The following is a 16,999-nucleotide window of genomic DNA, read 5'->3' as shown; positions in this document are numbered from 1 at the left end:
TTACAACTACTGCACATTAAAAACTGACAGTTCACACATTTCCACTGAATTTTATTTCTTCCCTGACAGAGCTTACAACCAATAGGAACCGGACTATTTGAGGCTGAATGTGAAGTTCCCATTTCAGAAATTATTACTAAAATAATGTACATGCTTTCATATCTGAATTACAACATACACAGTATGTTTTGTTGACTTAATTATGTTTGTTCTTTTTAATGGCTTGTTATAATAGAGGACATGCCTATGTTGTTAAAACAATGGTATGAAAAATCAGATTAATCAGTTATTAATCATCTATTGATTTATATTTAATCAATCAAGCCATTTATTATCAGATCTTAAAAATATTTAAATATTAAGACCCTGATTTTAGCCTTTATCCTAATTACAACTTTTCTGAAGAACCCATATTAATGAAATTAATTTTTATTGTTCACATTATTTCCATTCCTACTTTACCCCTAGGTCTATCGATGATTTTTTTTATTCTGGATAATTTTTAATGAAAATCAAAATTAACAAACTTATGGTGGTACCCGACACCTTGACTAATATTAATTTGTTTTGTTTAATTTCAATAAAAAAAAATGTTACTTTGACCCTCTGACATTACAAAAATATCAAAAAAATTGAACCAACCATTTTATCAGAAAAAAATTTCATTGGTTATATAGCAGTTTGACAAACACTAGTTTTGATCATTAATATTTCCTTAACAGTACAATGTGATTAAAACGTTCAGCTGTTTTTTACCAGAGTTATCTCCCTGTAGTGTTAGGTACTACTTTATGTAATAGTTTTTCTTGAGGAAATGTGTGTGTCTAGCTTACTAAAATTTCTTTCCAGACTTTTCTCTTTTGAAGAAAAAAGTATGATAGAAATTTCTTTAGGCTAAAACCAAAAGACTGTTGAATATGTTCCTTATTTATATGAATGATTTCGTTGTTTCTGTTCTACAGTAAATGTATATTTTGAATTGATCTTATCAAAACTGTAGTGACATACAAATGTTTTCATTAGGGAATCAATGACTGTTTGTTCTAAAATCGTTTTCTGGAAACTCATTTTTTTAAGTTTTAACAAGAGTGATCCGTAGAATTATCATATTTCAGTATACAAATATTCCAAAAGTATGTGAGCCTATTTGCAATTGTTATGATAGAAATAGTCTTTAGAGTAGGTACTTAACTTTGTAATAAAGACTGTTAAAGATGTAATTAATGTTGAATTTGACCTACTGACCAAATATTTAAAAGTGTTTTATTCTTTCTGTGGAGTATACCATGTTTAATTTGGTGAATGTTGGTCATATAATCAAAATATATTACCCTTAGACAAAAAATTAACACCATTTCAGTGTTAAATCCCTATATCCTTGAGATGGCAGATGGTACGGAACTGTCCATGGCTAATTTTAAAGAACCAATGGTTAAAAAATTCTGTAACAATAAGACTGCCTGATTCGATATCTATTAAATCAATAGGTTTAATTGGCATGTTTTCCTAGTGGAAATCTGGATGACACATCCCTCCCACTAAATCACAAACCTTAGAACTACCAAGTCTAGAACAATAATATTTCAATTTCTGGTACTGGATATTCTCTGTATGTAAATAATGATTTTTCTGTCATTAGCATATTCCCACTTCTTCCCACGTTCCCTTCCTGGCCCAATAAAACTTACAATACACTATCACAACAGTTCATTGTGAAGCAAGGAATACTGGTACTGGACACTTGGTCACTATAATAACTCTATAATATTTTGTCAGTTAATACTCTTTTGTCTTTGAAGCTGAACAGTATGCTTTAATTATGAAAAGGATTCATTTTATAACTGTTGGGCCCAATATTGAAAAAATCTAAATACACAATTACTTTTGGCATTTTTTAAGAAACTCAAGAATTCGAGACTTTTAATTTAACCTTATTGAAATTGTTCAAGAAATAATCAATTTATACAAAGTATTAGAAGAGTAGTGTTTTTGGCCACAATTTCCATAACGGTTTAGGGCCATAACGACTAAAAACAATCCAAAACTTCTTTTTGAGGTATGATACCTTGTTGTAACATTTCACTCAGATCCATAAACTTATACGCAAGTTCTATTGTCACCCTTTTTTCCACTAATTCCTAAACAGTTTTGGCCATAACCAATAAAATCAATCCCAGATTTTCTTGTCAATGTAATGTTCACTGAAGCCTCCAAAATCCTATCCTTGTCAAATGATATGTGTGTGTTTGTTGGATTACCTGAGTGCTTATTTATTCCTTATTATCTTGCAAGACACTTTACATACAAAGACAATAGTATTAAAAGCTTTATCCGCAGTAAGACAACTTGTTATAACAAAATACAAACACTAACATGACACGATAGATAAGATAAATTATGAACGCGAATGTTTCTGGAATTTACAACCATGTTTTGTCATGTTTGTGCCAAAGAGTAAACAGTCGAGTGACCATTTGAAAAAATCTTATTAAACCTGAGTCGCAAATGGATCTCGTGGTTTTTTTTGTTACTATTAAAAATACTGGCGAAGAAACTAATTATTTTGACCGTTAAAAAACAATTTTATTCACAAAATTAAATAGACTACCTCTAGTCATCACTGTCATAAAGGGTTGCAATTAAATCGGCATTTCTGATTCCTAATCTATCCCATTCTGTTTGCATGTTGATCCCAAAAGATGGTGACCTTCATACCGAATGATCCATATTTGGAAAGAGACTGTTCATTAGAGAATAAAGTGTTGATTGTATTGACTGACTTTGAAATCAACTGTGAATTTGTTGATTGTTCCCACTGTTAAAACTCGGAATAGTACCGTATCAGAATCAAATTGATCTGAAAATCTCTGGTTTGACGGAAACTGGCAATCACAGTATACTAGTAACACAAATTAAAGTAGTTAAAAAATAAACTTTTTAAATACAGAGAAAGAAGCTTTCAGTTAACAAAGTACAAGAACGAAAGGGTTTCGAATAAACTCATCAAAGATACCAGGATTGAAATTTTATATTAACGCCAGACGCCCGTTTCGTCTACGAAAGACTCATCAGTGACGGTGTAATAAAAAAAATGTTAAAAAGGCCAAATAAAGTACGAAGTTGAAGAGCATTGAAGACAAAAAATTCCAAAAAAAATTGCCAAATGCAGCTAAGGTAATCTATTCCTGAGGTAGACGTTTTGTTAATAGTTAATTTATAATTATGAGCATATCAATGATAACTCAAGTCGAAATCTTTTATCTCGGTTAATGCGTACAAGATATTAATCCTGCATGGTATCTATGATGAGTTTATTAATATGATTCCGATATACTGTTTCAGTTGTATGCAACAGCTTGAACGAAGTCATACATAACATGCAATGCAAAACAATAACAGTTACCTTTATACAGGATGAATGAACAGAATTATATGTTCATGAATGTAATACATTAAAGCTTGATATTGGTTAGGCGGATCTTAACTATGTGCATGTAAGTATCCCCGTCTTTGTGCAGCGATTTATGATCATATAATGTTCTTTATTTCATTAATTTGTTTATTTTTGTTTGTGATCGTTTGCATTTCGTGATAATTTATAATTATTATAAAACAGGCTGAAGTGTCTCCTGTGTTGCTTGTTGTTGCTGGCATTAAACAAAGGATCCTTTCAATATAAGATATATATAACACAGAACGAAAAGAATCTGATTTCCAACGCAAGGACAGTTCTTCAAAAATTGGAAAAAATTTTGAACGGTATGTACTGTGGCATTTGGTAAACCAAGGATTTGTAGTATACAAATCCTTGGGTAAACATAACTCACTTAATATTCATATGACCGTTAACAATTTAGTGTAACTTTAAATTCAGATGTGTTGCAGGACAATTATGCGAACTGTACAAAGAAGGATGTGAAATGAGGTACAGTTACACTTCCAAAAAATAAGGATGTGAAATGAGGTACAGTTACACTTCCAAAAAACAAGGATTTGTATAGTACTATACAAATCCTTGCAAAAATAAGGATGTGAAATGAGGTACAGTCAAACTTCCGAACCAAATTCTTGTATCTATGAAGGAAATTCGTAATTTATAAATTAATTGCATTGGCACTAGCACGGGGGGGTCTCTTCCTATATAAAGGTATATACATATGTGCCGCTGGAATGGGTCCCTTTTTTGATCCGTCAAATATATCAATGGGGTGCTATTTTACCGAGGAAATATATCAATAGGTAGTAATTGACCGATTGTGATATATCAATGGGTCATAAATATACGAATGGGTTATGATTTCGCTGTGAAATATATGTATAGGTAGGGATTTCACAATTATTCAATATATCAATGGGGGGTGTTTTTAAAATCCCAGCTGCACACCTGTACCCAAAATCCCATGTTGAGACCCCCCCGTGGGCACTAGTAATTTCTTGTAACGAAATACCTAACTTGATTTTTGACCAGTTATTCATACCTGAAATCCGAAGCGTCACTACTCACATAGATACAGCGAACAAGTTGCGGAAATTAAAAATTAACATAATGAATACCATCCTAAAAGGAACATTAGGGAACAAACAAACTTATCTGTTACAGTAATTGATTTTCTTGACAATGAATGAAACGCGTTCATATCATATAGGTGTAGTTTTAAATCGCAAATGATTAAATGCAATACTCATTTTTAGCAAAGATTCTGGTCGTCACTCGCTGTAATTTGTATCAACTTAAATAAAACACTTTCACTTTTACATTTGATCATGAATCAGTGCAACTTGCAGCTTTATTATAGAATAGAATATAATATTTTATTTACAAAATTAGGGCCCCAGGAGGGCATATAGCATACAGACAATATTATTATAAACAATAACATATGCAATACACAAACAATAAAAGATATGTAACAAGTGTTATAAAAATAATAAAATAAAATAATATACCACAGAAAATACACTCAACAAAATAGTAGCAATGTATTATTATTCAATGAATACTATATTTTGACTCAAGTGCACCCGGTAAGTGTATTTTCATATAGAATAGGAATACACCTTATCGCTATTTGTCCGCCATTACTGGATATCACACAGGTTCCCGTAAAACTTTGTCGTCACAATACAAAATATCTGACGCCACAATGGAAAAGGTATTGTTGTATGCGTCAAAAGTTCAAGCGGCCGGGTCAGCCGGGATTAGCGATAAGGCGTATACGTGAATACAATTGAAGACACCGTGTTTGGCTTTTAATCTTATTTTGTTGTTTAAGTGGGATGTCTTATTGCCGTTTACCTTTTATTCATAAAGAAAAATATTGTATATATTGTAATTCTCTTTATAGGAGAGAAATTATGTTCACAAGGATGGGAGGAATATAAAGAGCATTGTTATCGGTTTAATACCAAGCTAATAAAATGGCATGAAGCTGAGGTATGAACAAGTTGTGCAGAATGTATCTTTGTTTTAAATTTTAAAAAAAATATTTTGCAAGAGTAAAGTTTTATCCTGTCCAGTACTATTGAAAAAGATTCACATAACAAGAACCATTACTGGAAGTTAACAAATCAAATTTTCACCTCTTTTTTTAACTGTGAACAAGCTTTATATAGTTATATACCATGTAACCTCAAGTTTCTAAATTATTCTAAAGACCCCCCCCCCCCCCCCCAAAAAAAAAAAATAATAATAATAATGCATTGAAATACTTTAGATATATGTTGATGACACATGACACAGAAATGTTTTACTGCAATGAAATGTAGGATTGATACCTATAACTGTCAAATTCAAGTGAATATTTTTTTAACCTCTTTTCGTATGCAACCGGATGTGACGTACTGTGATTTGGTGGTATTACACCTGTAGAATGATATATACAATCGTTTCTTACTATAAAGATATCGCCGCGATACAACCTTTTTGTGCTAATGCGGCGTAAAGCAACCAACAATCAATCAATCAATACTATAAAGATGCTTCTTTTTTGATAATGGTTTTAGATTTGGTGAATATGTGGATAAACGGTATCTTTAATCCTATATCAAAGAGATCAAAAGAGTACAGATCCATGAGACCCTTTATCATACTGAGACTTTACTTTAGCTCCTTGTGCATAATAAGTTTTAGATAATAGGTTTATTGATGCTCATGAAATAGTTTTCATAGCAGAAAATGGTAAAGATTTAAAAAAAAAAAAAAAAAATTTTAATGTGTATATGTTCCAGACCATACGAGTATTTGGACCGTACGCGTACAGTCCGGACCGTATACGTATACTCGTACGGTCCGACCATACGCGTACGGTCGGACCGTATGAGTATACTCGTACGGTCCAGCTGACCATACATGTTTTGGTATCATATGGGTTAAATTAAAAAAAAATAAACAATAACCAAAAATTTGTAGCTTTAGTTCTCCAAGATGCTATTTTTACATCAGATGGGTAAGTGAATAAGCGTACAATTGAAATTAAATGTTTGTTTAATTCTATATCTGAATCCCATTTTTGTACTCTCGCCCCAGTTGACACTAACTACCACAAGGAATGTTATGTTTTTTTTTTTTTATTAATTTACATTTACATGTTTGCGGTCCATTCATGTTCCTTTGCATATGCATTTTTTTTTTAAAGTTCACAAATATTATAAAACAATTGAATGTCCTTGTACGTTTTGTTTACATACGTTAACCCCAATTTCAATGAGCATACTGGCCTTTAATTAATTACTGACATGCTAATTACAGGAGATTAACAGATTAAACTAGCGTGACCTTTTTAAAAAGTTATAATATTAAGTTTTCATTTCAATATCAATTGAACTTTTTATATTAATTTGAGATATAAGATTTTTTTATCTGTTATTTACATTTGTATCTGATAAACTTGACCATCTTCTTATTATTAGTTGGACCGTACGCGTACGGTCCGACCGTATGCGTATTTTGAAAAAGTACGCATACGGTCCAGACCGTACGCGTACGGTCCAAATACTCATACGGTCTGGAACATATACATGGTGTAGTTTTAATTACTTAACATCAAATCTAAGAAAATCGCATGCTTTGTATTTTAGACACCCGTTTGCAACCTCATTACAAATGGTGAATAAAAAATGTATTATAGATTAAAAAACATACGTGTAAATGTGTTTTCGAACAAAAACCACCAACTCTCTCATCCTTTAGGTATGAATACTTCTTTTAGTTTATCATGTTTTGGTCGGTGTTTTCAGATTGAATGTAGGAAGCAAGAAGGGTACCTGTTGAAAATAGAAGATGCAAATGAGTTTCGGTGGATAGTTGCAAGAGCAAAAGGTATGACTGAATATATAAATAAAGAGCAGGGAAACAAGTGCATTCGTTATGCAACAATCTAATTAGAATATAATTCTCTGATTTCGTTTTTCTCAGATGATTTATATGTACGAGCAAACAATTTAATATAGGTCCGAATTGTAATCAGATTGTTTATGCAAAATCTACTTGATTATAAGGGAAAATAAACAAAAAATAAATAACTGTAAAATCATGTAATATCTTGTCACCAGAAAGAACAGAACAAAAAAAGATAATATGTATAATACAATATCGGAGCAGAAGGTATATTAAATGTTTTTGTACAATAGACATTTTCTTGTGTATGTTTTTCAATAGCGATTGTTATACTGCCTGTCTTAAATACTATTTATGTTTAGCTCATTCTGTACACAACATATGGATAGGTTTACGAAAAAAAAATAACAAGTGGAAATGGGTTGTTGACGAGCAAACAGCCCGCTTTCAGAAATGGAATACTGCAACAGTCGAACCTAGTGGTGATGGTCCTTGTGTTCACATGTGTTCTCACTTCAAGTATAACTGGAATGATGTGCACTGCAGCATGCAATACTCCTTCGTATGTGAACAAGGATGGTAAGTCTAAAAAAGTATATGTTGGGCAATATCAGATTTCAGATTGTAGTCTTTTTTATGTTTCTGTCACGAAAATTGCGAGTTGATGTTCAATTTTTTTTTTAGATAAGTTCAATATAAAACAACGGTGGTGTCTGCTAGTGAGACAATTATCTTCTTAAGGTTCCACTAAAGTCAAAATATAGGACACTTTATAAACATCCAAACTTTGCCTGTATTTTTCAACCTATAATGAATAAAGTCATAAACTATGAGAACATATGTTCATTTAAACATACTTTACATATACACACTGTGTAAATTGTAAATAAACTTGAAATTTTGGTTGTGGCCAAACCGGTTCTTGGGGTGAACACTAAATTTTCAAAAAAATCTGCAGGCCTGCAAGACGACTTAATTTGCTTAAAATTGGTATGGACGAATACTATTACATGTAATGCAGGGCAAGCGCATGTTGATTTTTTATAAAATGTATTGATTTTCGAGTTTCAGTTGATTTTATGTATCTAAGTAAACGAATATCGAAGGTACAATACAGAAATTGGACAAATATGCCATTAAAAACATATGTATGTGACAAATTAGCATGAGCTTGCCCTGCATTATATGTATCAGTATTCGTCCATACCAATTTTAAGCAAATTAAGTTGTCTTGCAGGCCTGCAGATTTTTTTGAAAATTTAGTGTTCAACCCAAGAACCGGTTTGGCCACAACATAACAATTTCAAGTTTATTTACAATTTACACAGTGTGTATATGTAAAGTATGTTTAAATGAACATATGTTCTCATAGTTTATGACTTTATTCATTATAGGTTGAAAAAATTAAATACAGGCAAAGTTTAGATGTTAATGAAGTGTCCTATATTTTGACTTTAGTGGAACCTTAAAGAAAACAAAAACTATCTTTAAAAAAGATATCCGACGTATATGTTTAAAACTATCATTTCGATAACCGTCAGAAGCACAAAGATACCATTTAAATAACGTTTTTCTCTGTTTGTGTTCAGTATTCTCGGTCCTCGTATCTTTCTGTTTACATTCACCAAAACCCCGTGGAAATCTCACATGCGTAGGTGCGTTCTAAAAGTCATGTACGTTCGTACATTTTGTACAACAAAGTTTACATTAAAAATCATTTATTGTCCCGAATAAACAGCTGTCACGGATGTAAAGAGCTATTGAAGAAACAATTATTTTAATAAAAATATAAATCTTTGTAAGATCTAGTTCAAATATTTATAGTTTTTCACTTGCTTTCCATCACGATATAATTAACGAGACGTTTTTTTCAAACACAACCAAATCACCCACCATGACAGCATTTTGTCCAATCACAGAAGGGATTTTCGAGCATGCGTATTCTGTTGCCATAGTTAAGCGTCCTTAAGTTCAAAGGGCACAAACCGAAACTATACCGACTACGTCGGAAAAAAAACCCCGTCAATTACAGGTCACCATAAGATTCAACAATGATCAAAGTAATTTACTTAGTGATATTAGTAAGCTTTGAAAGGATACATTAGAACAAAATGTTAATTTAGTAACCCGGATATGTTTATGACTTTCGAACAGTGGTATACTACGGTTGCCTTATTTAACAATACAAAAGCTAACGTTTACCCCTTCAATTTTGAATCCATGTTATAAATCTTGAGTATTTTGATTGCATATTGAATTGTGATGGTTGTTCAATAAAAGTGTGTCAAGCATACATGCGCTCGATCTTGACTTCTTGAAACTAACATTAAAGGAGTAGCATATAGTAACTACTGTTATTGTAATAAAACCACATTATGTAAGTGAATATAAGTTAAATATTTAAGAATATTTATTGAAAAATATTAAACACGAATTGAAAAGGAAAAGAAGAAATCGATGCATTTTTTTGAGAGAATATACAAGTTATTTATAAATTTGCTTTAGCAATTGAGCAAAACAATCATGTCGTTGAATCGTGTCTGTCATATTTGTTTTTCGTAAATTGTTTTGTTATGAATTATAGGCCGTTCTTGTCGGGGCCTTATATATCCGAATATACGGTATTTTTTTTTATCATTATGGAAGGCCGTACCGTAGTCTATAATTATGTAGATTTTTTTGTCCTCAGGGCTATTCAACTTCGTACTATTTTTAGTCTTTTAACATTTTTTTATTCGAGCGTCACTGGTGAGTCTTTTGTAGACGAAACGCTCGTCTGGCGTTAATATAAAAATTCAATCCTGATATCTATGATGAGTTTATTTATTCACTTTATTTGAACTGGTAAATAGACGTCTCATTGGCAATCAAATCAAATCTCCTTATGTTCATATGATTCAAGTAAAGTATGATTTAGATACATCTATAAACAGAATTGCCAACTTTGTTCTATATCAAAAGGATAAACAACCAAAACCAATGAAAACCAAATGTTAAGCATGTAAAGACAAACTATTGAACGTGTTGAAGTATTCATGAAATTTCTTTTTCAGAAGAGGCTGATTTTCCTATCGAATGTTTTAAACGAATTAAGAAAAAGAAGATTTATCGGTCATTGCTTTCCAAATAAACATAGTAAGCAATTGTGGTTTTTGTTTGTTTAATGGTCTAAAAAATGATTCTGCAACATGAGGTTGAACCTTTATTGACTAATTGATTGATTTATTAATTAATCGAATAATTGAATAATTTAAGGCTATTTTACGTCCTGTGACAAACAACTGGTAAAGATAATCAAAACCCATATGTTTACATGGGAATCATCAATCAAATTACATAACAATACACCAAAAAGATATAGCAAACGCAGACTAAATAAATCATCATATTTCCCAGTGGTCAAACCGGTATGAGTACATTTGAACTCGCGGTGGACTTATTTCAACGAATTCGTGATGAAGAGGATAATACTTCTGTTGTAATGATATCAGCTTAGATTGAATAAGACATGAACAAAGATTCTGACAGCTGCATTTGATTTTCGTTTGAACTCATGCTTTTCTTTAAAAACCCAATATCATTATTTTTGCACTATATGCTGTAACAGTTGATCAATTTACTTAGCTTACACCATATGGCTAAGTTCCCTCGTATATATGTTACAGGGAATTTGTAAAACCAGGGATTTTGTAAAATCACTGGACTATTTAGTGATTTTGTAAACTCACTAACAGTTTCAGTGGTTTTGTAAAATCACTAAAATTGTTCGGGATTTTACAAAATCACTGAAAATAAGGCTAGGGATTTTGTAAAATCCCTGATTACCATTAAGTATAACTTGCTTTTAGAAATGTGTTTTTCTTATTATAAAAATAGACTAATGATCACTAACACAGTGTAGATACTATTCTGTACGCTATCCGGAAGTCGCGATTTTCGAAGCGATGATTATCAACTGGCTAACAGGACGGTTTTGCCTACGGTAACTTTTCTCATCATTTGTTTACTTCTATATCTATAAAGTGCTTTGAACATCTTCAAGGTATGTATAGCATCATAAATATGAGTTACTGTAACAAAAACATGCATTAGAATATAAAATATACGTGTGCATCACATCAACTTGGTAGAAAAAAGTGAAATCGATGGACAATTTTGCTCTCGTAGTACAAAGCAAATAATCTTTTATTGCAAATATTTGCATCAGTTTGCAGTAAAATATATACTGTTTCAATATTCTTTTCGTATTTAAGTAGAATATTCGTATTTCCCATAAAAAAATATGTTTTCCTTGAGGATCCCAAAATAAATTACTGTACGATCAGTCTAGAACTGACTGTATTCTAGAAGCGATTTCAGATTTTTTGACTGTATGACCAGTCGTGATTTTGAAGAAAAAACAACAGCAATTTGAAGGTATATACGTGTATATGTGATATTATAAACTATCCAGGGAACTGTAACGTGTAATTACTTTCATCAGACAATACAAATATATTTCTGATGAATTTTTTAGACGGCAAAATAATTGTATTTTTGTTCCATCAGTCTTATTTAAAATCAAATGCCTAAAAGGTAATACATGAATCGCTTGTGGACTTTGTAATAGTGTATCGTTACAGTTATCAGTTTAGCTATTACATTTTTAAAGATTATTTACACCGTCCACCGTTGACTCCAATTGATGATAACATAAATCAAGCTTGTCTTTTAAAATAACAAAAAATGGATAAAGACAGCTTTGCGTAGGGGGATAATTCATGTGATATAATTTTGGTAAGTTTACAGAAATAGAAGGTCCATAATGCATTAATCGAGTAAAAATGGAGCAATTTCAGAAAACTTTAATGATTGGTTTAGGAGGTGTTGGAAATACCTGATGGGTGCCCCCATATAATGTAATGTTCAAGTCCGTATCTTATAAAAAGTAACCTCATAAAAGATTTTTACTAAAATTCGAAATAGACGGTACACAATACAGTCATTATCATTTATGATAAGGAATCCGAATAAGATTAATTAATAGTTATATCAGTGAAGGATTCAAAAAAAGGGGATCCGGCAGTTTGAAACCCTTTTTAACTATCAATTCATTTGTATGGGAACATATATTTGGAATCCCCTTTTCTCTTGGATTGGACCCCTCTCCATTTAAAAATGTCCGGAACCCCCAATGTATATTAAGTGGTTTATGAGGAGATGCGCTTACAAAACCGGCGGATCATATTGTACCGGTCCAACGGACGAACGGAAAGACGGACTTCTTTATCACTATAACCCTCCGCTTGACAAAGTGGTGTACAATTGAGTGTCAAAGAGAGTTTTCTCGTTTGAATTGTTTTACATTGTCTTATCGGGGCCTTTTATAGCTCACTATGCGGTATGGGCTTTGCTCATTGTTGAAGACCGTACGGTGACCTATAGTTGTCTATGTCTGTGTCATTTTGGTCTTTTGTGGATAGTTGTCTCATTGGCAATCATACCACATCTTCTTTTTTATATAGCTCTACATCTTAAACAAAGTGAAGGAACCGTGATCAATTATAGGTTTCAGTAAGGCCTCGAATGTGTGTAAATACATACATTTTTATATAACAACTAAATCTGTGTGTTTGTACAATTTTAAGTATAACGGAGGACATTTCTGAAACTTATATACTAGTATACATCAAACCTTCCTCTTATTTTAGCAACATTTAAACATCCTTATACTTAATGTAGTAAGTCGAGTACACCCTATCAAGCTAAAACATGTTTCATAAGTTTTCAGGATGTGAATGTATTGAAATATATTTGTGTTATTTAGAAAAATGCCACCTTCTAATGTATCGTAAATAACTTTGAAATCACCACTAGAATACAGTGACATAAAGACTGATCATACAGTTTTAAAATAAACAAGCGAGACTGATCGTACAGTGAGAAATTCAAACAAGTGTAATTTTCTTATTTCTGGCTTCAAAGATCTGGTTGAAACTTTTACCACCACTTGAAATATACTTCATTGAGTTAACTAAGTCTGGTTTTTACGTTAATTTGTACACTAAGAGGGTAAAAAGATTGTTTTTAGGTTCGCCGACTGATTTTTCTTAGTGATGCACTTGAAAATCTCTCGATTAAGGCAAAGACACGGATATTGAATGTGCGGAATTTAATTCTAAACCATTTGAGAATATCGATGTCGGCTGAATTAATCATTAAGCAATGTACAGATGATCAACTTACCGTTTAATTCAGTATATCCATCAAATTTAAAATGTGATCCAAAAAGTTCTCGCTTCGAAAATCGCGACTTCCGGATAGCGTACAGAATAGTATCTACACTGTGACTAATGATTTTGAAATATATTTGTTTAATAAACACTGTGAGCTAGAACTAGTGTATAATGATAATGACTAAAATGCATATAAGCAGATATTTAGACCACTGTGAATTTAATTATTTATGCATGGCAAGTTTGGATGACATCTACTGTTACATCATTGCCCTGCTTTTCGATTCATGTCTGTATCAAATCAACCTGTCCTTCGGAAAATTGAACTATTTGCTTATTATAGACTTAACGACAATAACCTTACTTTAGCAGCTCTACATTTTTTTGTTGGCATTCCTCTCAAAATTTTGAAAAGTTCTAAAGCTTTGTTTGAAACATTTTCACACTTTCTATTTGCGTACTTTTAATAACATTTTTGTCCCTACCACCATGACCTATTGATTTGTGAATTTTCTGAAAAATGCTTTACATGTCTTCAAGACTTACATAATATTTTTTTAGACATCTTTCTGTAATGAATTGTACCGTTTTTAACGATTTTTCAAATCTCCACATTGAAGGACTTCATACCTACATTAACCAAATTATCGACTTTCATTTGGATTAAAAGAGTTAAGAAAGTTTAGAAACTTATTAACAGATATTTCACTTTGTGGTAGAATACATGTAACTGATATATGACCAAAGTATAAAGTAAAACTTTTTTCATTTTTGTTTGGTTAGAACCTATTCATAAACAAAACAAAGTATTCTTATTTATATTTTCCAAACCGTTCAACCTGTTAGGAACAAACTACTTCAGAAAACGTATCAAGTCACGAAACCGGTATACTACTGTTGCCTTTATATTTCGACCATGCATTTGACCATGTTTATTAGTAGATCTTCTCTTGGTGAACTGTTTTTCTCATGGAAGTTTCCATCTAAGTATCAATGTTTTAAGATAATAGACAAAAGCATGGGAAACTTCAATAAGCAAACAAGTTCATCAAGACAAGATAAAACATCATCTATTCATAGTGACAACACATGACAGACGGAGGTTGACAGACGCCAAGTGTTCAGGAGAGTTAAAAACACAAAAATAGTAAAAAAAACAGATGGTATGGATGTTTAAGGAGTGATTTAGGTAAGACAACAGATGCCAAAATGCTGGTTATTGCTAACACGGCCCATAGGGTTTGATGAGCGAAACAAAAATGTCTATTCAGAATTGTCTAAATATCATTGTACAAGAAAAATTTCCATTACAATTTTTATCTATTTTTTAATTTAAATATTATAATTTTCCTCTTAAGATGACCGAATAGACATTTATAGGTTCAAGTATTACAATACAATTTGTTTAGATAGGGTGGGTTGTAGCTTATAAAAGAAAGGAGTCTTTTACATATTTTGGAAATGTTTCAATCAGTAAGGAGCTCATCACAATAGGTAAAAATAATGTTCAAAAACTTTGTTCTGAATACTGTCTTTTTGTCATTAAAAAACTTATCTTTACATTTCATACAATTCCATAAAGGTTTGTCAACGATATTGATGTATAAAAACTGAACATAAACGTCGCCGACAAAAAGACGATTTCATCTCGGATTTATATCTCACTTTTACAACAAAAATGTTGCAGGCTCGACAGAAGACCTCAAATCATAATGAAATACTCCTCTCTGATTTGCTGCATCCTTCATAATAACATAATATATTCTGTTGTTTATTCTTATAATTCTACAAGCACTCGTCATTTTCTTGATTAGATTCCATAATATTCTAATTCATAAAGTTTGGCCTTATATGTATCTGGACTTCCTTGTTTACAGGTACATCCAATATATAAATTGCCTGATGAAGATAGAGCTAGAGAATATGGATGGATGATTCCTATGTCTGAGAGATTGTGGTAGGACATTAATTGTCCAAGGCTATTTAAAATGTGTATTGTGCTGATGTGTCTATCAATTACAACTATACTGCCTGATGACATGGCCAATACATCTGATGGTTTAAACGGGTTGTTTTGAGTGTTGATAGCAGGATGACCAGAATATATCTGTATGACACCACCATCGTCTCCTAACACTACCACTCTACCAGGACCTTTACCATTAGCCATTTGCTTGTCTATCACAAATATATTACCATTTGTGGTACTGGTTATATTACGAGGGTATGTGAACAATGGTTTGTTGTTTTTGTCATGTTCATACTCCTTTTGACGGTTTCCTTTCTGGTCCATGACTATCACAACACTTCTGTGTATGGCAGGGAAAATGTGTTCTTTTGAAATAGCTCCTATTATAACTCTATGATCTTGTGTTACATGTATGCTACGTGTCATTAATGGTTCCACATTGTGTACTGAAACAGTTAGCTCCCCTTTCTTTACATCAACCATATTTAGCTTTGTATCACTAGTTGATACAAGTATTTCACCTAAAGAATTGACTGCTATGCCACATATCTTGAAACTTAAATTAGATATCACTTGGAGACTGGGTCCCTTAAATTTCACATGTTGTAGTACGTCTGATGTATTCTCAGAAATCAGCAGTGTTTGATCACTTAACACGGTTAATTTTCCAACCCTTCTCAAGTCTGTAGTGTACTCTTTAACCACTTTGAAACTGACTTTTGCCTCAGAAACTTTGGCTTTAAGCTGACCAAAATCAAATGTTTCAATTTCACAATTCAATGACGTTATCAACTCATCAAAGTTTTCAAGGAACTGACAGATATCTTGAGAACTTCTTATCAGGTTTACTATACCAATGATCTCCTGAAGCTTTCCTTTTTCTCTGTTTATATTTCTCAATTCTGTATAAATTGCTTGATTTACTGATAGTAATTTTTGGTCCAACTTAATAAGTGTTTCGTAATACTGATCAACATCAGTTGTAGCTTTATCCTGAATATCTAGTTTTGCTTTACTATACGCTGATTCCTCGGATTCTTTGATCTCTTTCAGTTTGGTTTCTACATTACACAGTTCATCTAATTTCTTCTTCACTCTATTTTGTCCTTCCCATAACTTTTCCTTTTTACATAGAAATTCTTCTTCATCAACAAACTCATGTCCGTTATGAACTTTCATCACACATTTCACACAGACAACTTTTTTACAAGTTCTGCAATACGAGCAGCAAACCTGTTCAGAATGTTCAATACAATGCACATCACTAAAGTTAAAACTTTGGCCAGAATCTAATTCGCCTATATCATTAATGTTAATAATGTGATGGTCTTTAGTAATCCTTAGATGAATGTTATCTTTACAACTGCTGCACATTAAAAAGTGACAGGTCACACATTTCCACTGAATTTTATTTCTTCCTTGGCAAAGCTGACAATCAATGTGAACCTGGCTATTAAGGACAGAATGTGTAGTTCCCAT

General features: G+C 32.0%; 2 protein-coding genes across 3 annotated transcripts in view; one reads left to right on the top strand and one right to left on the bottom strand.

The window, feature by feature from the left end:
- LOC139488426 (perlucin-like protein) overlaps positions 1–10,480 on the top strand; it is a 36,000-nt gene extending 25,520 nt beyond the window's left edge. For both annotated transcript variants that reach the window (XM_071273998.1, XM_071273997.1), the window contains 5 exons: positions 3,617–3,759; positions 5,346–5,434; positions 7,237–7,318; positions 7,699–7,915; positions 10,390–10,480. Coding sequence is in view for 1 of the 2 variants with exons in the window: in XM_071273997.1 (XP_071130098.1) it covers positions 3,617–3,759; positions 5,346–5,434; positions 7,237–7,318; positions 7,699–7,915; position 10,390 (532 nt within the window). In the remaining variant the exon portion in view is untranslated. The remainder of the gene's footprint in view (positions 1–3,616; positions 3,760–5,345; positions 5,435–7,236; positions 7,319–7,698; positions 7,916–10,389) is intronic.
- A 4,881-nt stretch (positions 10,481–15,361) lies between these two features.
- On the bottom strand, positions 15,362–16,999 carry LOC139489983 (protein wech-like). The gene has a single exon (XM_071276836.1). It carries the CDS (start codon positions 16,997–16,999, stop codon positions 15,362–15,364), a length of 1,638 nt encoding a protein of 545 aa, XP_071132937.1.

Source organism: Mytilus edulis, chromosome 9 (assembly GCF_963676685.1).
Source record: "Mytilus edulis chromosome 9, xbMytEdul2.2, whole genome shotgun sequence".
NCBI lineage: Eukaryota > Metazoa > Mollusca > Bivalvia > Mytilida > Mytilidae > Mytilus > Mytilus edulis.
The sequence above is the reverse complement of the archived record's forward strand: the minus strand, read 5'-3'. Positions and strand labels throughout refer to the sequence as shown.

Excerpts from the sequence above, each read along its gene's own strand:
- LOC139489983 (XM_071276836.1), bottom strand. The coding sequence starts at position 16,999 with ATGGGAACTACACATTCTGTCCTTAATAGCCAGGTTCACATTGATTGT.